The sequence below is a fragment of the Nuphar pumila genome, chromosome 2 (genome assembly GCF_984573655.1).
Source record: "Nuphar pumila chromosome 2, dmNupPumi1.hap1.1, whole genome shotgun sequence".
NCBI classification, from domain to species: Eukaryota; Viridiplantae; Streptophyta; class Magnoliopsida; order Nymphaeales; family Nymphaeaceae; genus Nuphar; species Nuphar pumila.
In genome coordinates this window covers 91262046-91283458 of record NC_143250.1, presented here as the reverse complement: position 1 = coordinate 91283458, position 21413 = coordinate 91262046, and the positions used below count along the sequence as shown (strand labels likewise).

The 21413-nt window shown below is 38.7% G+C and overlaps 1 protein-coding gene across 3 annotated transcripts in view; it reads left to right on the top strand.

Annotated features, from left to right (window-relative positions):
• The first annotated feature begins 9493 nt into the window (after positions 1 to 9493).
• Positions 9494 to 21413, top strand: part of LOC149846072 (YbaK/aminoacyl-tRNA synthetase-associated domain-containing protein) — a 65484-nt gene continuing 53564 nt past the window's right edge. For 2 of the 3 annotated variants that reach the window (XM_089996155.1, XM_089996153.1), the window contains exons 1-6: positions 9494 to 9791; positions 10640 to 10699; positions 10828 to 10881; positions 11019 to 11079; positions 11231 to 11307; positions 12316 to 12365. In XM_089996155.1, the coding sequence (XP_089852281.1) occupies positions 9753 to 9791; positions 10640 to 10699; positions 10828 to 10881; positions 11019 to 11079; positions 11231 to 11307; positions 12316 to 12365 (341 nt within the window). In that variant the 5' untranslated portion in view covers positions 9494 to 9752. Of the gene's footprint in view, positions 9792 to 9888; positions 10062 to 10639; positions 10700 to 10827; positions 10882 to 11018; positions 11080 to 11230; positions 11308 to 12315; positions 12366 to 21413 lie in introns of those variants that run through there. The other variant, XM_089996154.1, reaches the window with a different exon arrangement.

The following is a 21413-nucleotide window of genomic DNA, read 5'->3' as shown; positions in this document are numbered from 1 at the left end:
CCTACTGGGGCGTTGTTTTTACCCCTTACATAATTACAGGAACTGAATGAATTTCAGAGGTGATGACAAAGAGTTGTGGCAGAGTCAGGAAGCCAAACCATTTTCCTTTCCTGAAGACTGGATTTTGGAACTTCTGTTATTTTGTTTTATAAACTTTCGTATTGGTTATTTGCATATTGAACAATAATCTATGTGCTATAAAGAAAGTTTAAATTGATACGTTACCTTTTTAATAAAAATCGAGTACTCGTGTGATTAACCGACCCGTAACTCGCCCAAGGTTTTCGATCCAAGATGTTGAAAAATGTTTTCACTGATGAAAAAAAATTTACTCAAATTTTTTGGGTTAAAATTCTTGGGGTGTTACAATTTTGGCTCTAGAGAATCCTATGTTGAGGAGAAATGAGCTGAGCCAGGCGAACCATGCTCGTGGAGCCTGTTTTAACCCATATAAGGCTCTTTGCAACTTGCACACATGATTTGGGAACTTCAAATCCTGAAGGTTGACTCATGCAGACTTCCTCTATAAAATACCTGTGTAGGAAGGTGTTTTGCATATCTAATTGTCTTATTACTCAATTTTTGCTCATAGAAATTGACAAAAGTATTCGTATGGTAGTAGGTTTCACCATCAATCCCCTCATGTTGGTTGTACCCCTTAGCCACCAGCCTCGCTTTATAACGTTCTAATATACCATCAACTCACGTTTGTATTTTGAAAACCCATTTGCACCCAATTACATGCTTGACTTTCTGGGTTGGAACAAGTTTCCAAGTTTTAATTTTCATGAGTGCATCATGTTCCAGTTTCATAGCTTCTCGCTATCTCTTGTCTTGAAAAGTCTCTTTAAAGGTTACTGGTTCACTATCTTGATGAGGTGTTACCAAGAGGGCTACAAGAATAGGGTGTTTTGTTGCTTTAAAGGTGCAGTGATCTTGGTACCTATTATTCAGTTTCAAAGTTCCATCTTGATGACGAGTTGTCATCTAATGGGTATGAACAAATTGATCTACAACAATTTGAATTGGAACAAGTTCATTTTGGTCTATTGCTGGAACACTACTGGATTCAGTAGAGTTGGTAGCCTCAGTTGGGACATTGGATAAATTTGGTTCAGTTGGAGAGGTCTCGGGTTTAGGGCTTTCTTGACTAGGCTGATGATTGGTAATGAAGATAAGTGAAGTTAAAATAATGGGTTGATATGGTCTAGAGGTGTCATTATAAGAGTTCTCATTCATCTTCATAAAGGGATTTTTTTTCATAAAAAGCAACGTGGCAAGAAGTGAAGATTTTTCCAGTCTTTAAGTTCATGCAATAATAGCCTTTGTGATTTGGTGTATATCCCATGAACACACATCCTTGAGACTTATAATCAAGTGTGTGCTTTCAATAGGCACATAAACATGGGAAGCATTCACAGCAAAAAAAAAATGAGAAATTGGTAAGCCGATTGAACTTTGAATAATTTTTCAATAGGTGACTTATAATCAAGCACCTCGGTAGGAGTGGTTGATGAGATACACTGCAGAACTGAAGGCATACGTCCAAAATTTATTTGGAATGTGAGCCTGAGCCATTAAGGAAAGCCCTGTTTTGACAATGTGCCTATGCTTTCGTTCGACGACATCCCCATTTTGTTCAGGGTTATGTGAGCATGACACTCTATGCTTGATTCCGTTCTCGACAAGATAGTTTTTCAAGACTTGAAATTCATTGCCCCAATATGAGTGGAAATTTTTATTTTGAACCCGTGATATTTTCATCAAAGGCCTTAAAGTCTTTAAAATCTTGACTCATATCTGATTTATTTTTTATAAGATATAACCAAATATACTGGGGCTGGCCCCCACACATCAGAGTAGACGATTTCAAGAGGAACCTGCATAAATTTGGATAAGTGACAAAATGACAGATTATGACTTTTTCCTTTCTGGCAAGCCTCACACACATTGGTAAATAAAAGTTTTTCATAAGACAAATCAAATGTGTCCCAACACATGAACAATTTTGAGAGCAAGATGCCCAAGAAGTTTGTGCCAGTGATCTAATGAGACCTTATCTCTATTGTGAGCTTCCTTATTTTCTGCACTCTTTAATTTGTAGAGACCCCCTTCACTTATTCCTTGATGTAGAATCCTTCGTGCTATATTATCCTTAACATAATAAGAATTCAGGTGAAACTCAAAGCATACATTATTATCCTTAGTAAAATGTTGCAAAGATAACAAATTTCTTGTGATTTTTTGAACGTATAAGACATCATTCCAATGTAAACCATGAGTAATACTAGAGAATCCAATGTTAAGAATATTGCAACTTGATTCATCGCCGATTTTTAGCACATATAGTCCTTGATATTTGGAATAGATGGAGAGATTGTTGATATCATTTGTTATGTGGTGTCTGGCCCCAGAGTCAGGATATCAATTATTGTCCCCTTAAGCTTGAGTTGTGTTGTTACTTGGAGCAGCGTGATAGGCTTAAGGAGCCGAGCTCTTATTTTTAAGAAGGTTGGTGTAGGAATAGCAATTCTGAGCAATATGGCCAACCTTCTCGCAGATTTGGTAGACTAGATTTTCTCATTGATTTTCATTGAATCCACGACCATCTCGATTTTTGTTTTTGGGCTGATAATTATTTCTTCCTCAACCAGGATTATTTTGTCTATAGTATCCTTGCTTAGAAGTCATATTTGTAACATGACTTATGTGATCATAAGATTGATCATCATTGTCCTTAAAATTGGCTTCTTTCATCAAGCGAAGCTCATGTAATTTAGCAAGAGTGATTGAATTTCTACGAGTTTCTATCAAAGTTTTAAACGAGAGGTATTCGCTTGGTAGTCCTCTAAGGATCTGTAGAATTAGATCATCCTCATCCATTGGTTTCAAAGCAATGGCCAATTAATGTGAAATGGCTTTTGCCTTGAGAATGAATTCATCCATGGAACTCGTACCCTTTTTCAAGTCTAGGAGTTGTGATTTCAGTTGCATGACCCTCGATCTGGAATGCGCAATACAAGACTTCTTAAGAGCATTCCATACTTAGCAGAAGTTGGTCACGTCTTAACCAATCAAGATAATCAAGGTTAATCTCACATGAGTCTTAGTTTTTTATGGTGCAAGCTTGCTTCTGTCAATAAATCCCATCAGATCATAGGAAATAAGGATGAGAGTAAACTAAAACTCCCATATCAGTTAGTTTTCCAAATTCAGTTTTATAGCTTAAAAATGCTGCATATTGTTGGTGTGCTAAAGCAAAGAGAACGAATAACTCATTTCCGAGCTGCTGTGTTAGAGGAGTTGATCATAACTTATGTTGAATCGATGGATTGGTTGGCTAGCGTGATGGCTCCGATACCATGAAAAACTAAAATGCACAATCAAACGAACAAGAAGCACACCAAATTTAACATGGTTCAGTCATATAAGACCCATGTCCACGATCAAATAACCTTCCTCTTCTCTTTTATTTTATTTCATCAAAATCTCATACATATATAGGGTCACATGTATGGTTTACATTAAGAAGGATTTACACTATTCATCTTTTCCTTGATCAATGAGATAGCTCTTACATTATGAGATTGATGTTATCGCTTGAGTTGGCAGTCTCCTTATTTGGTTGGAGATTTACCCTATCATTTGATTGGAGTCTTCCTTTATTACTTGTTGTAGTTACCAATGATAGGATAGACGATCTTAGTGATCTTGATCTGACATGGATATTCTCGCACCACCTATTCCACTTCAAAGTGGTTGCACAACGATTGGTTGTTCTCCACCTGCATTGGTTCCTGCTGATCGACCAGAATCGCCTTTGGCCTAATGCCTGGTGTTTCTGTTTTCCAGCCATCTTCAGTTCCACCTTCACAACTGACATAGTAGCAGTAATGTTAGAGAAGGCAACAACCCTCTTAGTGCCTGAGTTATTTTGCACAACAACGGCCCTCTCAATGTCCATGGGGGAGCCCACTCCTTTGCATGAAAGTGAAGGAGTGTTGTCTGCAACCTTGTCTGACATCGGGATGGGGGTGTCTTCCTTGCCAAGAACAACAAACCAGTTGGTTTGTTGGTCTTGCTGAGTTCGGCCCTGGGTGAGTTTTGTTCGGCAATGCAAACATGCTTCCACTCATCCTGCAGTGGAGGATCCGATTGGACAGAGAGCAATATTTGATTTTCTGATCAGACAGTTTCTTGTATGAAGGTTCTGCAATTTAAGGGTATGTTTGATGGCTTGTCCAGGGTTGGACAAAATAAACAAAAAGAACATAACTGAACATTGGTTTTGTTCATTCTATACCAATTGTTTCAAGTCCAACGTTCGTTTGGACCGTACTCAAATGCTATGTTCTAAATATCCGTTGTTTGATGACGATGTGTGGACAACTTGGACACTCATGGATAATGGGTCGAATTACTTCATTTTGGATCGTATCAGTGTTGTGAGAGGCGTACGCCTCAGAGGCGAAGCACAAGCTCAAGGTACCGAGGCGTTGTAGTGAGGCGTTTGAGTCTCGAAGCGCACACTTCACATGGGTGAAGTGCAAACCTCACATCGAGGCGTGCTTCGCTTCTAAGGCATGCTTCGCTTCTAAGGTGTACGCATCATGTTACTCTTCCCTCTTCGGTGCGCGATAGCTGGAACCTCAACTCTTGGCAGCTCGTTAGAGCCAAAGATGGCAATGCCAACAGCTGCAGTGGATGAGAAGAAGAAGTGGCCGACCTCAGGGCTGTCAAGGAATGACAATGTTGAAGACAGAATGTTATCTTTCTCCTCTGCGATCGTCCTTCCGTGCGGGGTGAAGTCAGGGGGAAACTCGGACCACTCCAACCTCGAGGTGTCGGTGCGGGAGGCACAGAGCTGCCGTTTGGATCCCGAGAAGCGACCAAGGAAGCGGGGCAGGAAGCCAGCCAACGGGGGAGAGGAGCCGCTGAATCATGTGGAGGCAGAGCGGTAGAGGCGAAGAAGCTGAACCAGAGGTTCTATGCCCTGCGAGCCGTCGTCCCCAATGTGTCGAAGATGGACAAGGCATCACTTCTCGGTGATGTCGTCTCCTACATCAACGAGCTCCGCAGCAAGATGAAGGGGCTTGAGTTGGACCGGGACAATTTGCAAAGCAAGGTCGAGGCATTGAAGACGGATTTGTCTGCCCGAGAATCCCTGATCTCCAGCGCAATGAAGATCTTATCTTGGAACCTTCTCGGCTTTACGAAGGCATCGTCTCACAGAGAACTATAGAATTTTATTGGTTCCTATCGCCCAAAGATGATGTTTACGCTTACGTTCATCAATGGAGGTGTGCAGCTATTTGTTCATATAGAATTTTTGTTTTGATCATGAAGCTTACGCTTCAACGCCTCGAGGGTTACACCTCGCTCATAATAGGCGCAACGCCTCGCTTCGCCTCATCGCATTTAACAACCTTGGATCGTATGACCCGATCCATCCACCATTTTACATGTTTTAACAAGTTTATTATGGTTTTTTGCCCGGATATGGATCCAATTATGAAATTATATCTAAAATCATGAATTTTTGCCCTGAATATGGATTTGAAATTAGATTTTTGCCCCAAATATGGATCTTGAATGTGATTTTTGCTCCAAATAAGGATCTCAAATTGAATTTTTGCCCCGAATATGAATTTTGAATTGAATTTTTGCCCCAAATATGGATTTTTGCCTCGAATATGGATCTCAAATTAGATATTTGCCTCGAATATCGATCTCAAATAGGATTTTTGCCCCCAATATATGCTATGCTCTTTCTCTCTCTCTCTCTTTTTCTTCTTTGGAGAATGGGTTGCTATAATGTACTATCATCCGATCTAAAACAAGTTGAGTTTTAGATCTGATGATAACCAAGAATTGCTTTAAGAGTCTAAAATAAAAGTTTATCAAAGTTAAAGAAGACATAGTTTACTTTGCTTTTCAGTATTTCAATAAATAAGTGTTACTTATGCTTCTTCATGGCGGGACATAGTTTTCATAATTACTTGAGATCAGCACATTGATTTGTTTAACATTTTCCTATGCAAGTGACACATTGTTTGCATGTTGAAACATAGTCTCTATTATTAGTTGAATGCATATATACAAAAGATCATGAAATGATTTAAACAAATTAACACATACAATAGCTAACATGACCTTCATTGTTCTACTAAACTCTATATATGAAGACAAAAGATTATTATGGCCTTTATTCATCTGCAAAAATTCAACTAGATACAAAACAGTATGAAAGATATACCAACAACTTTTTTAAACAAAAAAGTTACAGGGGGTTGTAAATGTTTTACACCAAATGCAAACCAAATGAGAGAAACAAATGTTACAACTATTAAAATATAAGGATTTTGAGATCATCTTATGGTTGAAATAAAAAACTTCAAGCAAAATATTTTACATTGTGTGAGTAATCAATCAGGACTTCCGTGAGAGGATCAAACACCACATCAAAACACATTCATAGGTTGCGCAAAAGGGGTTAACCTTTCCCTGAAATAGGTGACTATCATTGCATATGAATGCATATCTTAGACATGTCAGCAAGCACTATGCTGCTCTATCGAAGGGAGGTCTTTGAGGAGATATGCTGCTGATATTGCAAACAGGTTCTAGATGACAATCCATTCATGTTATTGCTCAACATACTCAGGGTTCTTTTTTAAAATCACAAAAGCTTCAAGAACAGATGAAAGAGGAATATTCCTGCAAAAGAATAACCACCAAATGCTTAATGTTCTGTAACATTGGCAAAACTAAAGTTAACTCATCAACTGATAACATCTATGCATGCCACAAAATGCAATTTGCAAGATAAGGCTGAAATGGACAAAACATTGATAGACTTTATCATCATCAACTGTTAACTCACTTTTCTTAGTCTTTTGAAGCTTTGCATCCATTGGTATTTCACTGCAAAAATATTGATGGTTTTTTCATTCGGAAAGGCAAGCTTCTGTGATTGAGAAGTCTGGAACATTTTTCATATATTATTCCTTGAAATGGACAAAACCAAACAAACCCCAGCTTAATAATTAAAAAAAAGAAAACTGCACATAGTTCTACACAGTTGAACATACATTGAAAAAATCATTTTGTTCTCAAATGAATGTAGCATCATGTTTCATGAATGTTGGAGAACAAAAGCATAGAAGCATTGTTCAGCATCTTTTTTATAAATAAAAGACGGGCTTAGATGGATAACACTGTTCATTTCTTTCAGTTGAGGTTGCATATGGTGTTTCATCCTCTGGCTATTTGGTGATTCATTGATCCAAACGTCCCCACCTCCATTAACGGCATCATAGAGAGCATTCAATCCAGAAAACGAGCAATCTTCTCCCTAGAGAGTCCAAGAACCTAAATCATCTCAAACCAGTCCAAGATCTAGCCTTGCGATCAACGTAGACCTACCAAATCTCAATGAACGTTCCCCTCAAATCATGAACTCGTTATGGGAGCTCGGTGGGGTGCGTCTGTGAAAGCAAGCACACGAGAGAGAGGAGGAAGGCACAGGCGAATTTTGGCCTCCCGTGAAGCTAGGCAATGGAGGGTTCAACCGGGTCACCAGTTGCTCAGAGAGGAAACAGAGACAGTGGTGCCGATGGGTTTGCTCACCGAAGAGAGAATGGGGAAGCAGATCGACCAGAGAGAGACGCATAGATGGGCGCGGTGCGCCCGTTGATATTTTTTTTTCGACCCCTCTGTTCCTGTTCATTTTGTAACAGGGTGGAGATGGATCGAAAATTACACACTATAATGGATGCGGCGGATGCACGCCGTTTGTTGAAAATCGCTGTTTCTAGCAAGATTTTGGTCCGAATCACGCTGGGAACAGCACATCAAACATACCCTTAGGTCGCGATTTATAATTGTGCTTTAGGTACAAAGTTCAACGATACCGAAACACAAATGCGGGTGAATGCGCAACATTCCATAGCCTTTGTTTGATTGTCGACATCAAGAAGGCTGCCCTGTAGGAACGAAGCAATCCCCTCAAACACATCCCTGGTCCAACATTCTGCCGACAATCCCGAAAGCTGGATGCATAATGGGACTCGGTTCGATGCTTGAAGCTTTAAGTCCATGCTAGGGAGCCATTGGTGCGCTACCAAGGTGCGTCACGCCGCCTTCCATAGACCTCCATGCAGTATCCGCGCCATCTTCTCTGTATTATTCAATCTAATTAAGAACAACCCATGGCTGAGCGAAGAGAATTTTATTGGAGATGCAAATTTCCATAGGGCTCTAAGTTTCCTGAAACGCGTATCAGTATTCAATATGTTTTCGGGGAAAACCCAGCCAACAATGTTCACTTAAATGGCAACAACATTTTGTCTTGTATCTCATAAGAGATCTCCAAACACATATGCTCTCCATGCTGAACCATGGCTGCTTTTGGAGAAGAACCACCGGTCATTGATCCTTCAATGACGTTGACCCAAGAACGAATCGACCAGAAGGCAATTGTCAATCCCGGATTGTGGGAAGCGTCATGTCTTTCGTCGCCCTCCGGAAGGGGACGGGGGATGCTTGGGGGGAATCACTCACCATCTCTCCCAAGTGTAGGCACAATCCAAAGTCGTGCTGGTACCGTAGCAAGCGTTATGTTTCATTAGGACTTATCTACTGTTGAATAAGATGAGGTGAGCAATGCAGACACCTTACGATTAGGGGTGTCAGCGGTAGGGGTGGCAAAACCTGACACGACCCACCAACCCGCCTCTTAGGCGGGTTCGGGTTGGGCAAAAACGAACCCGTTTAATAAACAGGTCGACCCGCCTAACCCGTTTATTAAACGGGTCGGGTTCATGTTAGGGGTATGCCAACCCGCCAACCCCGCTGACCCATTTAATAAACGGGTTAGGCGGGTGGGTCAACCCACCAACCCGACCCGCCATCCTGACAACCCGTTTACCCGACCCAACCAGTTTATTAAGCGGGTTGACAGGTCGTGTCGGGTTACCCGTTTAATAAGCAGGTCGGGTTCGTGTTTGCCACAGCCAACCCATTTAATAAACGGGTCAGGTTCGGGTTGAGGTATGCTGACCCACCAACCCGACCCGATTGCCACCCCTAGTCAGCGGGACGGGTTTGGTTCGGACTCAAATGGAACAAGACCGGGCTCCGATTTTCGGATACGATATCGAGTTTAAATCGAATTTACTATAAGAGAAACCATACCGGAAACCCGATAAAAACTACAGATCCCAAGGCCATACTTGATAAAATCAAAATTGCAGGTCTTAATCAAAACTCGGGTCAGGTATAAAATTTTACAAACTATAGCCGGGTCCATGTATCAGGTCTTCTTATTAATCACCATACCCTGAGCCTATAGGGTCTGGTTCGGGTCGGATCCCGATCCGGGTACGGGTAAGCCCGACCCGTTGACACCACTTCCTAAGATACGAACGCCTACGCCCACCGACATGGTCCTCATCTCACAAATTAAGGAAAAGAAAGAAAACCGCTCGTCCGTATCGCATCTGCCGTTTCACACTTTGGCTCGTCTCCCTGGTCGCATTGGCGACCAGTAAAGTCAAGCCGTTTTTCAGAACCTTTCGTTAGGGTTTCAGGAACTCTCAGTTTCACGGTCTCCGGAATTGGCAACTGTCAGGGGTAGGAAGGAATTCGAGGTTTGTTTTTGTTTTTGGGACTTGTCAAGGATAGATCAAGGCGAACGTTCTGGTGGGGCACAGGGGAGAGCGTGGGTGGCTGGCGAACGATATTATCGCATCATGGGCTATTCGAGGGACCAACTATTGGAGCGTTTGAAGGTTCTCCCCCTTCCATTGTTGCCAGTTTCATCTTTCCTCTGTTTATTTTTCCTCTCTCTCTCTCTCTCTCTGTCTTTGTTCATTCTTGTTCTCCGTTTTTGGTTAGGGTTCAACATTGATTCCTCCTTCCGTTTCTTCTTTTTGCTATTTTCATTAAAAACTTTAAAGTGTTGCTTGAGTTTATGTGCAACGTGTGATTTGTCTTGAAAGTCGTTCTATGTAACGGAGTTGTTTCTCAAGCGCGCGCCACTCAAGGCCATGAAGGATCAAGTAATGTTGTTATTTGGATATAATTCGTGTCTGAAAGTTTATATGAAAAGTTTTAATGGATTTGTGGTCCAAGGACGAACTTATCTTTGAATTTGCTTACAAATGTCCATGGACATCGTAGTTAAGACTTAACATTCTCAGATAATATGCTATACACCTCTCATGTCAATGACATCCATATAATACATACTCGTTCTGACAATCTCATCGTTCCCTACTCATGCTATCTGTTCTCTACACTTATTTCTCAGTTTAAATCATTATACATCTGAAATTTATCCATGTTGGTGCTTATACGGAGAACTTCTGAAGAGGCCTAATTTCCTTTTCATGATGATCAGCATCTCTGGATGGTTGAAAAGTTTCAATGTGTTTCATGACATGTTGGCATGAATGTTATCATGAAATGGACTATAGACCTGTCTATTTAGGGAAAGATTGTGCGTTATTCTTTTATATATAAAAAATGTGATGTTTTCATGACAGCTTTTAATTTTTGTTACGTTGAGGCTCCATCTTCTCTATATTCCTTCCTGTTGCAATTTTATAAGCTAATGGATACTACTTTTAACATCTAGGAACTTCAACTCGATTTCTTCATTTACACTCATCCCATAGTTCTGACGGTTGAAGCTCAGGTAACTACATGGAAGGCTAGTTTTATTTCTTTTGCCTAACATGATAAAAAGAAATCCATCTATACCAATCTATCATCTATTTTGTTCCTTCACTTTTACAAAACAAAGTAGTATTGATCATTTATCAGGCCAAGTATGTTGGGCATTTGGACGGTGGATTAAGCAAAAACTTGTTTTTGAAGGTCAGTATTTTCAATCCATGGAAAACCTTGATATTTTTGTACCATTTTTTTATAGGAGCTTTCATGAATGATTCAAAGTTGAGCGGATATATAGGAATCCAAATCTGCCGAATCACTCCCCTCTTTGTGTTTTGCAGGATAAGAAACACAGGCTGTACATTGTGTCTGCTTTGGAAACCACTAATGTTGATTTGAAAGGTGACCGATTCCGTTTATCTGTTTTACTTGAAATACTACATATTGATGCCTAGTGATGTCCACACTTTATTGTAGTTTTCTTCTAACACTAGTTGTTTATTTGGTTGAGTTTTCATTACTCATGTGAAAGTTGTGACTTTAATGTTGACAGTTTTATCTCAGCGGCTTGGCTTGGGAAAAGGAGGTCTACGGATGGCTCCTGAAGAAGCTCTGCAAGAAGTACTCCAGGTGTGTTCTTTTCTGGTATTAGTAGACAGTAGTACGTCTATGATGAGGTATACCAAGAGAGTAATTTTTCTGAGCCACCTGATCTGAATGCAACCCTCTTGGTTGGGCACTTGTATGTTTAGATGATATTGTGATTATATTGGTGATGTTACTTTCTAAAGTCTTGCTTTTACCGCTCCACCCTTTTTACTGCAGGGTGACATCCCTTGTGTTCTAGACTTCTAGCTGATGCATTATGACACTACTTTGTGTTTTCTATTCCATGTCGCTGTACTATTCTGATGCTTTATGTGAATGCCATGATCACTGTTGATGGTCATTCAAGCTTAATGCATGCATATAGAAAAGAAGTTAGTGCACCTTTCAGCATGTAGGACTGGGACATCTTGTTGTACTTTTCTTAGCTTGGGGATTATCTACTCCAGTTAAAATGTATTTGATATTTTAAAACAGGTATGTCCCAGTTTTGGTTTTCTGTCCGATTAATGGATGCTAGTAGAAGAGTTGATACTCTGTGTGGATCTTAAGACAAGGCCCACTAATGGCTAATCAGCAGTCCCACCTTCTGTGGACCTATGTTACCGTGACACGGCACTTAGGGTGACACGGGTACTGGTACCTGGACACAGCATTTGCCGTGTCCTATATTATATTATATTTTCAATATATAATATATATTTTAGATATATAATATATATTTTCAGTATATATTTAGCCGTGTCCCCGTACCCACATTTTTTTGGAATTGCCGTGTCGTACCCTCTGTACCCGTACCTGTACCCATACCCGCACCCATACCCAGGTGACATAGCTGTGGACATTCAATTAGGAGTTTGAACTGTTTGATTGTTTTGTAGCCTTATATTGCGTAAGCAGTTGTGTTAGTCAGTTTATAACTTCTTCTAGACCTCTTTATTCAGCAACCGTACTGAGGAACTTTCTACACATTTCTGATACTATGCACTCACATTTTCTCACCTTTTTTTTGCTGTATTTTGGTTTTGGCAGGTACCACTGGGATGTGTTACTCCATTTGCATTAGTAAATGAATCTGCACGGTAAGTAAATTATACTTTTATCATACTCTTACCTAGTTTTATTTGTCCTAACTCCTTGAATAGTGGAGAATATTGGATCTCCCTGGATATGAAGACTGGATTATCTCACATTTTAGCTTTAAATAGGAAGGAATGGGAAATAGGAGTTGTAAGGCCAACCTTGTGTGAATGTTACAAGTAAAAAATTATCACACACACACACACACACACACACACACACACACACACACACACACACACTATGTAGTCAAAAGCGTTGTGCCATGCCTAGTCGGTAGATCCCTAAAAAGACTAGTTGAGGACTAGGCGAGACTAGTCGGTACCCCAATTAAAATATAAAAAAGTATACAAAATATACATAAAAATATAATTCTTTTAGTAATAAAATGTGTTCATCACACAAGTACAAAACTATACATGCTTTCACAAAATATACATAACCAGAATGCATATATATATACATATATATATACATATATATATATACATATATACATATATATATATATACATATATACATATATACATATATATATACATATATATATATACACACACATGCATATAGTCAATTATTCATAACATATTCAGTATGATCAACAAAATATGCTTCAGCCTTTCACAGAAAAATTGATTTTAACACACATACACACATATATTATCATATTCATAGCATAATCAAGATGCATATATGTATTTATTTATTTATACAAAAAAATCATACTTCCAGCCTTTAACAGAAGCACAGTAACACACATGTATAAATAGCATATTATATAATCAGTAATACTAAACATGCTTTCAGGCTTTTATAGAAAAATTCATCAGAAACAAAGTAACACACATATATAAAAAACATAATCAATTACAATTAACTGTGCATGCTTTCAATGTTTCTTGGAAAAATCCTAAAAGCAAAGTAACACAAATACATATACATAAAACATAATCAGTATACATAATTAACGAAGCATGTTTTCATCATTTCACAGAACAAATCACACACACACACATATATACAAAAACATGACGTAATACACATATTAGTAATTGAAATGACTAAACTGCACTTACTTCTAGGTGAGGGAAGCTTAGTTGCAGACTAGGCACCTTGGTCGGCAACAGTGGTACCTTTTAAGGTACTCACCTATAAATTGTAAAGCCTAGGCATTTTACTTATGCCTAGGCTGACTAGGCGAACTAATCGGTGCCTAGTTGGTGCTTTTGACTACATTGCACACACACATACATGTGTGTGTGTGTGTGTGTGTGTGTGTGTGTGTGCAGTCACTCCGCTTATCATGTGTATCCTGGTGTCCTGTCTGTTAAAATATGTGTATACATGTATGTATATACCTATGTATACATACATATTCATATATATAGTTATTAATCTTGTAATAGTTAAATGCCCTATAGGGGCATTTTAGTTATTTTTCTTTGTAATAAAACTGTTTATTACAACAATTATTATTTTCTTTTTATTTCTTTTTCTGTTCTTTTGTAATTAGAGGAGCCATTAGGGGCTCTATGGTCTTTTTGACCATAGAGTCTTGGGGGCTCCCAACGACTCTATTGGGAGCCCCCAATGGCCTCTCTCTTCTACTCTTTCCTTATGTATAAATAGGGGCATGATCCTCCCTATTCTTTAAGGCTTTTACATAAGCACTTTCTCAATAAAGATCCTATATTTGTTTACTCTTGTGTTTGCCCTTTGTTGGCTATTTGTGTTGCCCCTTAGTGGACTTGTGCTTGTGCACATTGTGATTGTGATCTTGTTTAGCCCTTAGTGGCATTGGCTTGTGCTTGTGCACTTTTTGTGATTGCCATCTTGTAAGCCCTTAGTGGCATTGTTTTTATCACTTCCGCTATTTCATTACATGGTATCAGAGCCATCGAGTTTTTGAGGAAGTGCATCTTCAAAGTGATCGTGTTTGTGGTGATTCAAAGTGAGGAAAAACTTCTTCGAACATGCTTTTGCACATTATTTCCTCTTCCTCTATCTCTTACTATCCCTCTCTTCAAGAATTAGCATGAACAAAAAATTGATCTCTCCTTCAAGCTAAATTACACAAATTATATGATGTGGGCATTTGCTATGGAGAACAATTTTAAAGGGAAGAAACTTTGGGGGTATGTCATGGGCATTGTCCTGGAACCACAACTCAAACTTACAAAAAAAGGAGATCAAGAGAAAGCCTTAGAAGGTGATGCACGTATGAAAGCCATTCAAGATTATCAAACTAAGGTAGAGGATTGAGAAAGTTACCATGCCAAGGTAGAGGATGATACACTTTTTCACTTACCCAATTATCGGAGGCACTCCAACAATCATTTAAATCTCCATAAACTTTGGGGGTTGCGATAACATCTTCCTCTCCTCCAGGTAGGGGTGGCAATCGGGTTGGGTTGGCGAGTCAACATATCTCAACACGAACCTGACCCGTTTATTAAACGGGTCGGATGTGGCAAACACGAACCCGACCCATTTATTAAACGGGTAACCCGACACAACACGGTTAACCCGTTTAATAAACGGGTCAGGTCGGGTAAACGGGTTGGCGGGTCGGGTTCGTGTTAGCGGGTGGTTTGGGGTCGGGTAAACGGGTTGGCGGGTCAGGTTCGGGTAAACGGGTTGACCCGCCCGCCTAACCCGTTTATTAAACGGGTCAGCCGGGTTGGCATACCCCTAACACGAACTCGACCCGTTTAATAAATGGGTTAGGCGGATCAACCCGTTTAAGCCAAACCCAAACCCGCCTAAGAAGCGGGTTGGCGGGTCGTGTCAGATTTTGCCACCCCTACCTCCATGTATGTGTTCTTGAATCCTTGACTCGGGAGCTTCTTTTCATAAGACTCCACATGATAATAGTCTATTTAATGTTTGCACTAATTCAAAAAGTTTCTATGTTTTCACCGCCGTTGGAACATCCTTGCAAATAACATGTATTGGAACCTTAAAGTCTTCTCAAAACTTTTGTGTCCCAAAATTAGAGTTCTAAAATTAAATTTAAATATTTTTTCGGTTTCTCAAATATCCGATCATGGATGTGAAATCTCCTTCTCATCTAAGGGTTGCTTCGAGCAGTAGCCATATGAGAGGAGATCTCTACTATATGGAATATTTAAATCTCTCTTAAAAGACTTTTTGTAACTATGTCCAAGATAAAGACATTGAAACTTGGCATAAGAGACTTGGACATCCAGACTATTCAAAGATGTATCTTTTCCCTTTTTGGGGAAAATTTTTGTAATGAGAAAAAATTAATTTGCAAGGATTGTATTTTTGAAAAAATAAAAGCTATTTCATTTCCAAATAAAACATTTTTTTTAAAAGACCTTTTGAATTAGCGCATTCTGATGTTTTGGGACCCTCCATAGTGATATCAAAAGGTGGTTATTCATATTATGTTACATTTATTGATGATTTGACTAGATATGTTGTGGATTTACTTTCTTAATATCAAATTTACTTCTTTAATCTCAAATTCGATGTATTTTCTTGTTTTAATGACTTCCACATGATTATTAAAAAATAATTTTATTGCAATATTTTCATCCTTAGATCCGACTCAGGTGGAGAGTACCTATCAAATGAATTTCAAAGTTATTTAAAATAAAACGGGATTTGTCATGAAAAATCTTGTCCAAGAATTCCTCAACAAAAAGGACTAGCCGAAAGAAAGCATAGACGTTATGGAAATCGCTAGGACCTTACTTATCTCTAAAAATGTTTCAACGAGTTTTTGGGCTAAGGCCGTTCTAACATCAACCTACTTGATAAATAGAATGCCCTCATCATCCCTTCAAAATATTTTTTCATATGAAAAACTATTTGAAAGAACTCCCGATTATAAACGTTTGAGAATTTTTGGTTGCAAATGTTGTCTTTTTGCACAATAGAGACAAATTATCTCCAAAAGCCATTGAATGTGTCTTCATGGGTTACAGAGAAAATAAAAAAGTTTTAAATGCTTTGACTTCAAGAATAACAAACTATATGTTTTTAAGGATGTGACTTTTTTAGAAAATGAAAATGGATTTGAGATAACTAAGGAAAAAGAGGAAGTAGATTATAACGTCCAATTTGATTTCTTGTCACAAGAAGAATTAACTTCTTGTGATGTTTCTTTGATTGATAATTTTTTGAGTGATAATGATGGGCATTCTAATGTTGAAAATGTTGAATCAAGTAATGATAATATTATGGATAAACCAATACAAGTGTATACTCGATGTGAGCATGAGAACCCTCCAAGTGCCTTAGAGAAGAAACCCCACTTGGAAGATCCAATCATGTCTCTATTCCACCCAGTAGGTTTGTATCATATAATACTTTGATACCAAATTATAGAGCATGCTTAATAGCCTTACATTCCTACTATGAACCATCACTCTATAACGATGCTAAAAATATTTCACATTAGGTTGAAGTAATGAATGTAGAATTATATGCTCTTAAAAGGGTTAATACTTGGGAAGTAACTTCATTACCCTTAGGGAAGAAAGTTATAGGATATAAATGGGTTTTTAAGATTAAAACCAAGAGTGATGAGACTTTAGAAAGATATAAAGTCTGGTTAGTTGTTAAAGGATATTCTCAAGAATATGAAATTGACTATGAGAAAACTTTTGCCCCAGTAGCTAGAATGACCAGTGTTAGGACCCTCGTAGTAGTTGCTTCAATAAAAAAATGACCCCTATTGTAATGAAGTATGCGAAAATATAACAAATGCTTAAAGCATTCACAATGTCCTACAATGGACAAGAGAGAGAGAACAAGAGAGAAAGAACAAGAGAGAAGTCCACTATGGGACAATACAACAATCCTTAAAGGCAACACACATAAAAGAATATGAACTTTATTAGAGAAGAGCTCTAAAAGCCTTAACAAATACAAGGGGAGAGACCCCTATTTATACACAAAAAGTAGGCAAAAAAGGAGAGGCTAAAAGACAAAGGGAGGGCCATTGGGGGCTCCCCATAGAGTCGTTGGGAGCCCCCAACGATCCTACGTGGGACCCCCCAATGTCAAACAAAAAATTGTTTTAAGAAAAATAAAAATAAAAATAAGAAAACAAAAAAGATATTAAATAAATATTTTACGTCGGGTTCACCAACAACTATGTGAAATGACAAAATTACCCCTATCAAGTATTTTACATATATATATATATATTACATATATTTTAACACATATCAACTAGATGTTAAAAATGTTTTTCTTAACGAGGAATTAAGTGAGGAGGTTTATATGAACCCTCCATCGGGGGTTAGTATTGAAAATGGTAAAATTCTTAAACTGAAAAAGGCCTTAAACAAGGCCCAAAGGCCTGGAATGATAGATTTAGTAGTGTCATATCTTCTGTGGGTTTTCATTCCTATTATACTGACACTGCTCATTTTATTAAAAGTATATGTACCAAAGTAGTCATTACTTCTACTTTACTTAGATGATATGATAATCACTGCGAGTGACCAACAAAGAGTTAGTGATATTAAAAATATTTTCAAAGAAAATTTTGATATGTCTGGTTTAGGTTATTTGAGATAATTTCTAGGCATTGAAGTTGCATACTCTCTCAGAGGGTACATTTTGTTTCAAATGAAACTTGTTGTTGACGTTTGCGCCAAGTTCGGAATTTCAGATGATAAGAAAGTAAAAACCCCAGAAGTGATCAATACTAAGTTAAAGCTTCAAGATGAGACTCTCTTTGAAGATCTTACACCCTATCGTCAGTTGATTGTGACACTCACTTACTTATCTATCACCAAATCAGATATAGCTCGTGCAATTCATTCTATTAGTTAGTTTCAGCATGCTCCGACCACTGTGCACATGAGTGTTGTGTTAAGAATTATCAGATACATCAAGAATACCATCACTAAAGGGCTTTTGTTATCTTGTTCTTTCTCTTTGTATTTATTTGCTTATACTGATATTGATTTGAGAGAAAGTCTCAATGATAGAATCTCAACTACAGTTTTTTGTGTGTTTTTAGGAGATTTTTTAATTTCGTGGGGATGCACGACGCAACAAAATGTATTCTTGTCCTCAACCAAAGTTGAATATCGGGCAATGGTTACAACAAGCATAAAACTTGTATGGTTGCGAAGTCTTTTCAAAGATATGGGCATAATCATCTCTTCTCCTTTGAAGCTGTGTTGTGATAACAAAAGTGCAATCTATATTGCAAGCAATCATACCTTCCATGAGCGTACCAAACACATTGAGATGGATTCTCATTATGTCATAGATGAATATTTGAAAGGAACTATTACCTTGCCGTATGTCACATCAGAATACTAGCTTGTGGATTTCTTCACCAAAGCTCTTTTTGCACCTCGTTTTATTTTTATTTTTAATAAACTTTCGATTATTTCACTTTAAGTTTGAGGGAGAGTGTTAAAATGTGTATACATGTATGTATTGAAAAAGGTGCATAGGATCTGACCCGATCCATGTACCCAATCCATGTAACATGTAACGTAACCATGTAACCTTTTTCATTTATTGGGTCTGGATACACCAGACCCGGACCCATATTGTAATGTAACTTAAATACCCAAGTTAGGTCACGATTTCATTACTGAAATCGTGACAGTCGTAACTGCTCTCTCTCTCTCCCTCTCTCTCTCTCTCTTCTCTTTCTCAACGCAGGTGCAACGCAGAGGAAAACTTTCATGGTATCAGAGCATTACATCCATCTAGGGCTCGAAGGGGATTCCAAAGGTGCGACAAATCAAAGGTTTGAGGTTTCGTTCATCTCCCATCTTCTTTTCTTCAGATTTTTTTTCTCTACCTCCATCCCTAATTTCCATCTCTCGTTTTCTCTTTTTTTGTTTTCCCTTCAGTCTTTTCTTTTCCTGTTTAGTGGATTCACGCCTCACGTGAATCCCTAAGCTGTTCACGTAAGGGGATCACGTGAAACCTGGTTCACGATATCCCTTATTCTGGTTCACGATATCCCTTCTTCTACTGGGCTGGATATCCAAGTCTGTTCGTGCTTTCGGGGCAGACCTGCGACATCAAATCTGGGATTCTAAACCCCTTTGATGTCCAGCCTGCTGTGTGACAAGTTCTTTTAAGTCGACTCTCAGAACCCCTTTCTCGTATTATATTCCTTTTGACTGTTACGAGTGGGATCCACATTGAAAATACAGTCTGGATTTTGTTTCTCTTCTTTTTCTTCCGTTCCTCATTGCTTCCACGTTAAAATTACAGTCTGAATTTCTTTTCATTGCTTAAATATCCGACCTTACAAAAAAAACCCTCAGTCTTGGAATACAGTCTGCATTTCTTTTGACAGCCTCTGGTCGCCAATTTTCGAGTTTCTCAATCGTCGTAAAAAAAAAGGTCAGCAAATCTTTCTGGCTGCAGACTGAGCACTCTGTGGGTACTCTGGTAACACAAAAAGGGGTTCCTTTTTCTTGTTAAAACTCTTCTTCATGGATCTTCATTCCTCTTCATCCAATCTTTCTTCAAGTTTTCTCACTCAACTCGTTTATGAAAAGTTAACTACCTCAAACTTCTTGATTTGGAAGAGACAAATCATTCCTTTTATAAGGAGTCAAGGTCTCTTAGGTCACCTTGATGGAACCACTCTCGCTCCACTCGAATTTGTTATGAGAGAAGAAAAAGATGACAAAGGAGTAAGTTCAATTGTGTATGTCAAGAATGTAGAGTACCTCAACTGGGAAAGAAAAGATCAGTCGGTGGTTGCATATATCACTTCCACCTTGTCCCAAGAGGTCCTTGTTGCAATTCCCGACAATTGTAATGCTTTGCAACTTTGGGAAAAATTGGTTCAAACATATTCACAAGTTTCGCAGGCAGGAATGGTTTTTCTTAAGAGGGAATTTCAAATGCTGAGAAAAGATTCCATGACCATCATGGAATATCTAAACAAGATGAAGACTATCACAGACCAACTTGCAGTTATAGGATGCGCGGTGAGTGACAGTGATATGGTGCAACAGACTCTGAGTGGATTGGGATCCGACTACAATATGATCGTCACTTCACTATCGTGTCTCCCTGCCCTTCCTACCTTTGATGAGTTGCGAGCAAAATTGATTCAGTATGAGATGACTCTGAAAGGGTTCTCTGAGGAATCTCACATTCACACAAATTCCCAAGAAGTTTTTGCCATAGGAGTGACTTATGGTAGAGGACGAGGATGAGGAGGACAAGGGCGCAGTGGACACGGAGGGCGTGGTCTGCTTCCCACTCCAAATACGTCAGCTCATGCGCAGGGATCAAGAACCATTCCTACTTGCTTCCTTTGTAACAAAAAGGGGCATATCAAGGCGAATTGTTGGCATAATCCAGAGAATAAAGGAAAGGGTCCACAGACAGAAAACAAAAGGAAGTTATCAAATAGTGGAGAGATTAAAGATCTGCTAATATCTGCCTTGTCAGAGTTGAAATTGAAGCAAAGTGATGAAGGTACTTGGTTTGTCGACTCAGGGGCAATGACTCATGTGACGAGTGATGCATATAAGATTTTTAATCCCATTCCTTATTTTGGAAAAAGTAAGATTGTCACTGGAGATGGATCCCACCATCCTGTTTCTCATGTTGGAAAAACTGTCATTTCAATGTCATATTCCACTCTTACTCTTTCAGACGTTCTTCATGCTCCTGACATTAAGAAAAATATTGTCTCTGTTTTCAAACTTATTGATGATAATAATGCTTCAGTTGAATTCACTCCCTTCTTTGTGCAGGTCAAGGACCTATGCACGAGGGAAACATTCGCTGAAGGAAAGAGACGAGACAATATGTATGTCTTTGAAGAAGCTCCTTGTCATGTTGTTCGCCCAGTCCACCTGAATTCAAAGCCCTCATTAGAGTCGTGTTCATCCTCTTCTGCTAATGTTTTTAGTATTTCTGAATATAATAAGCCATTCTTATGGCATAGTCGGTTAGCACATTGTGGGAGTCATTTTATTGAGAAACTTGTATCTAATAATCTCATTCCAAAAGAAAGTCTCAATAGGGATGAGAAAAGTCACAAATGTTCCAGTTGTCTTTCCTGCAAGAG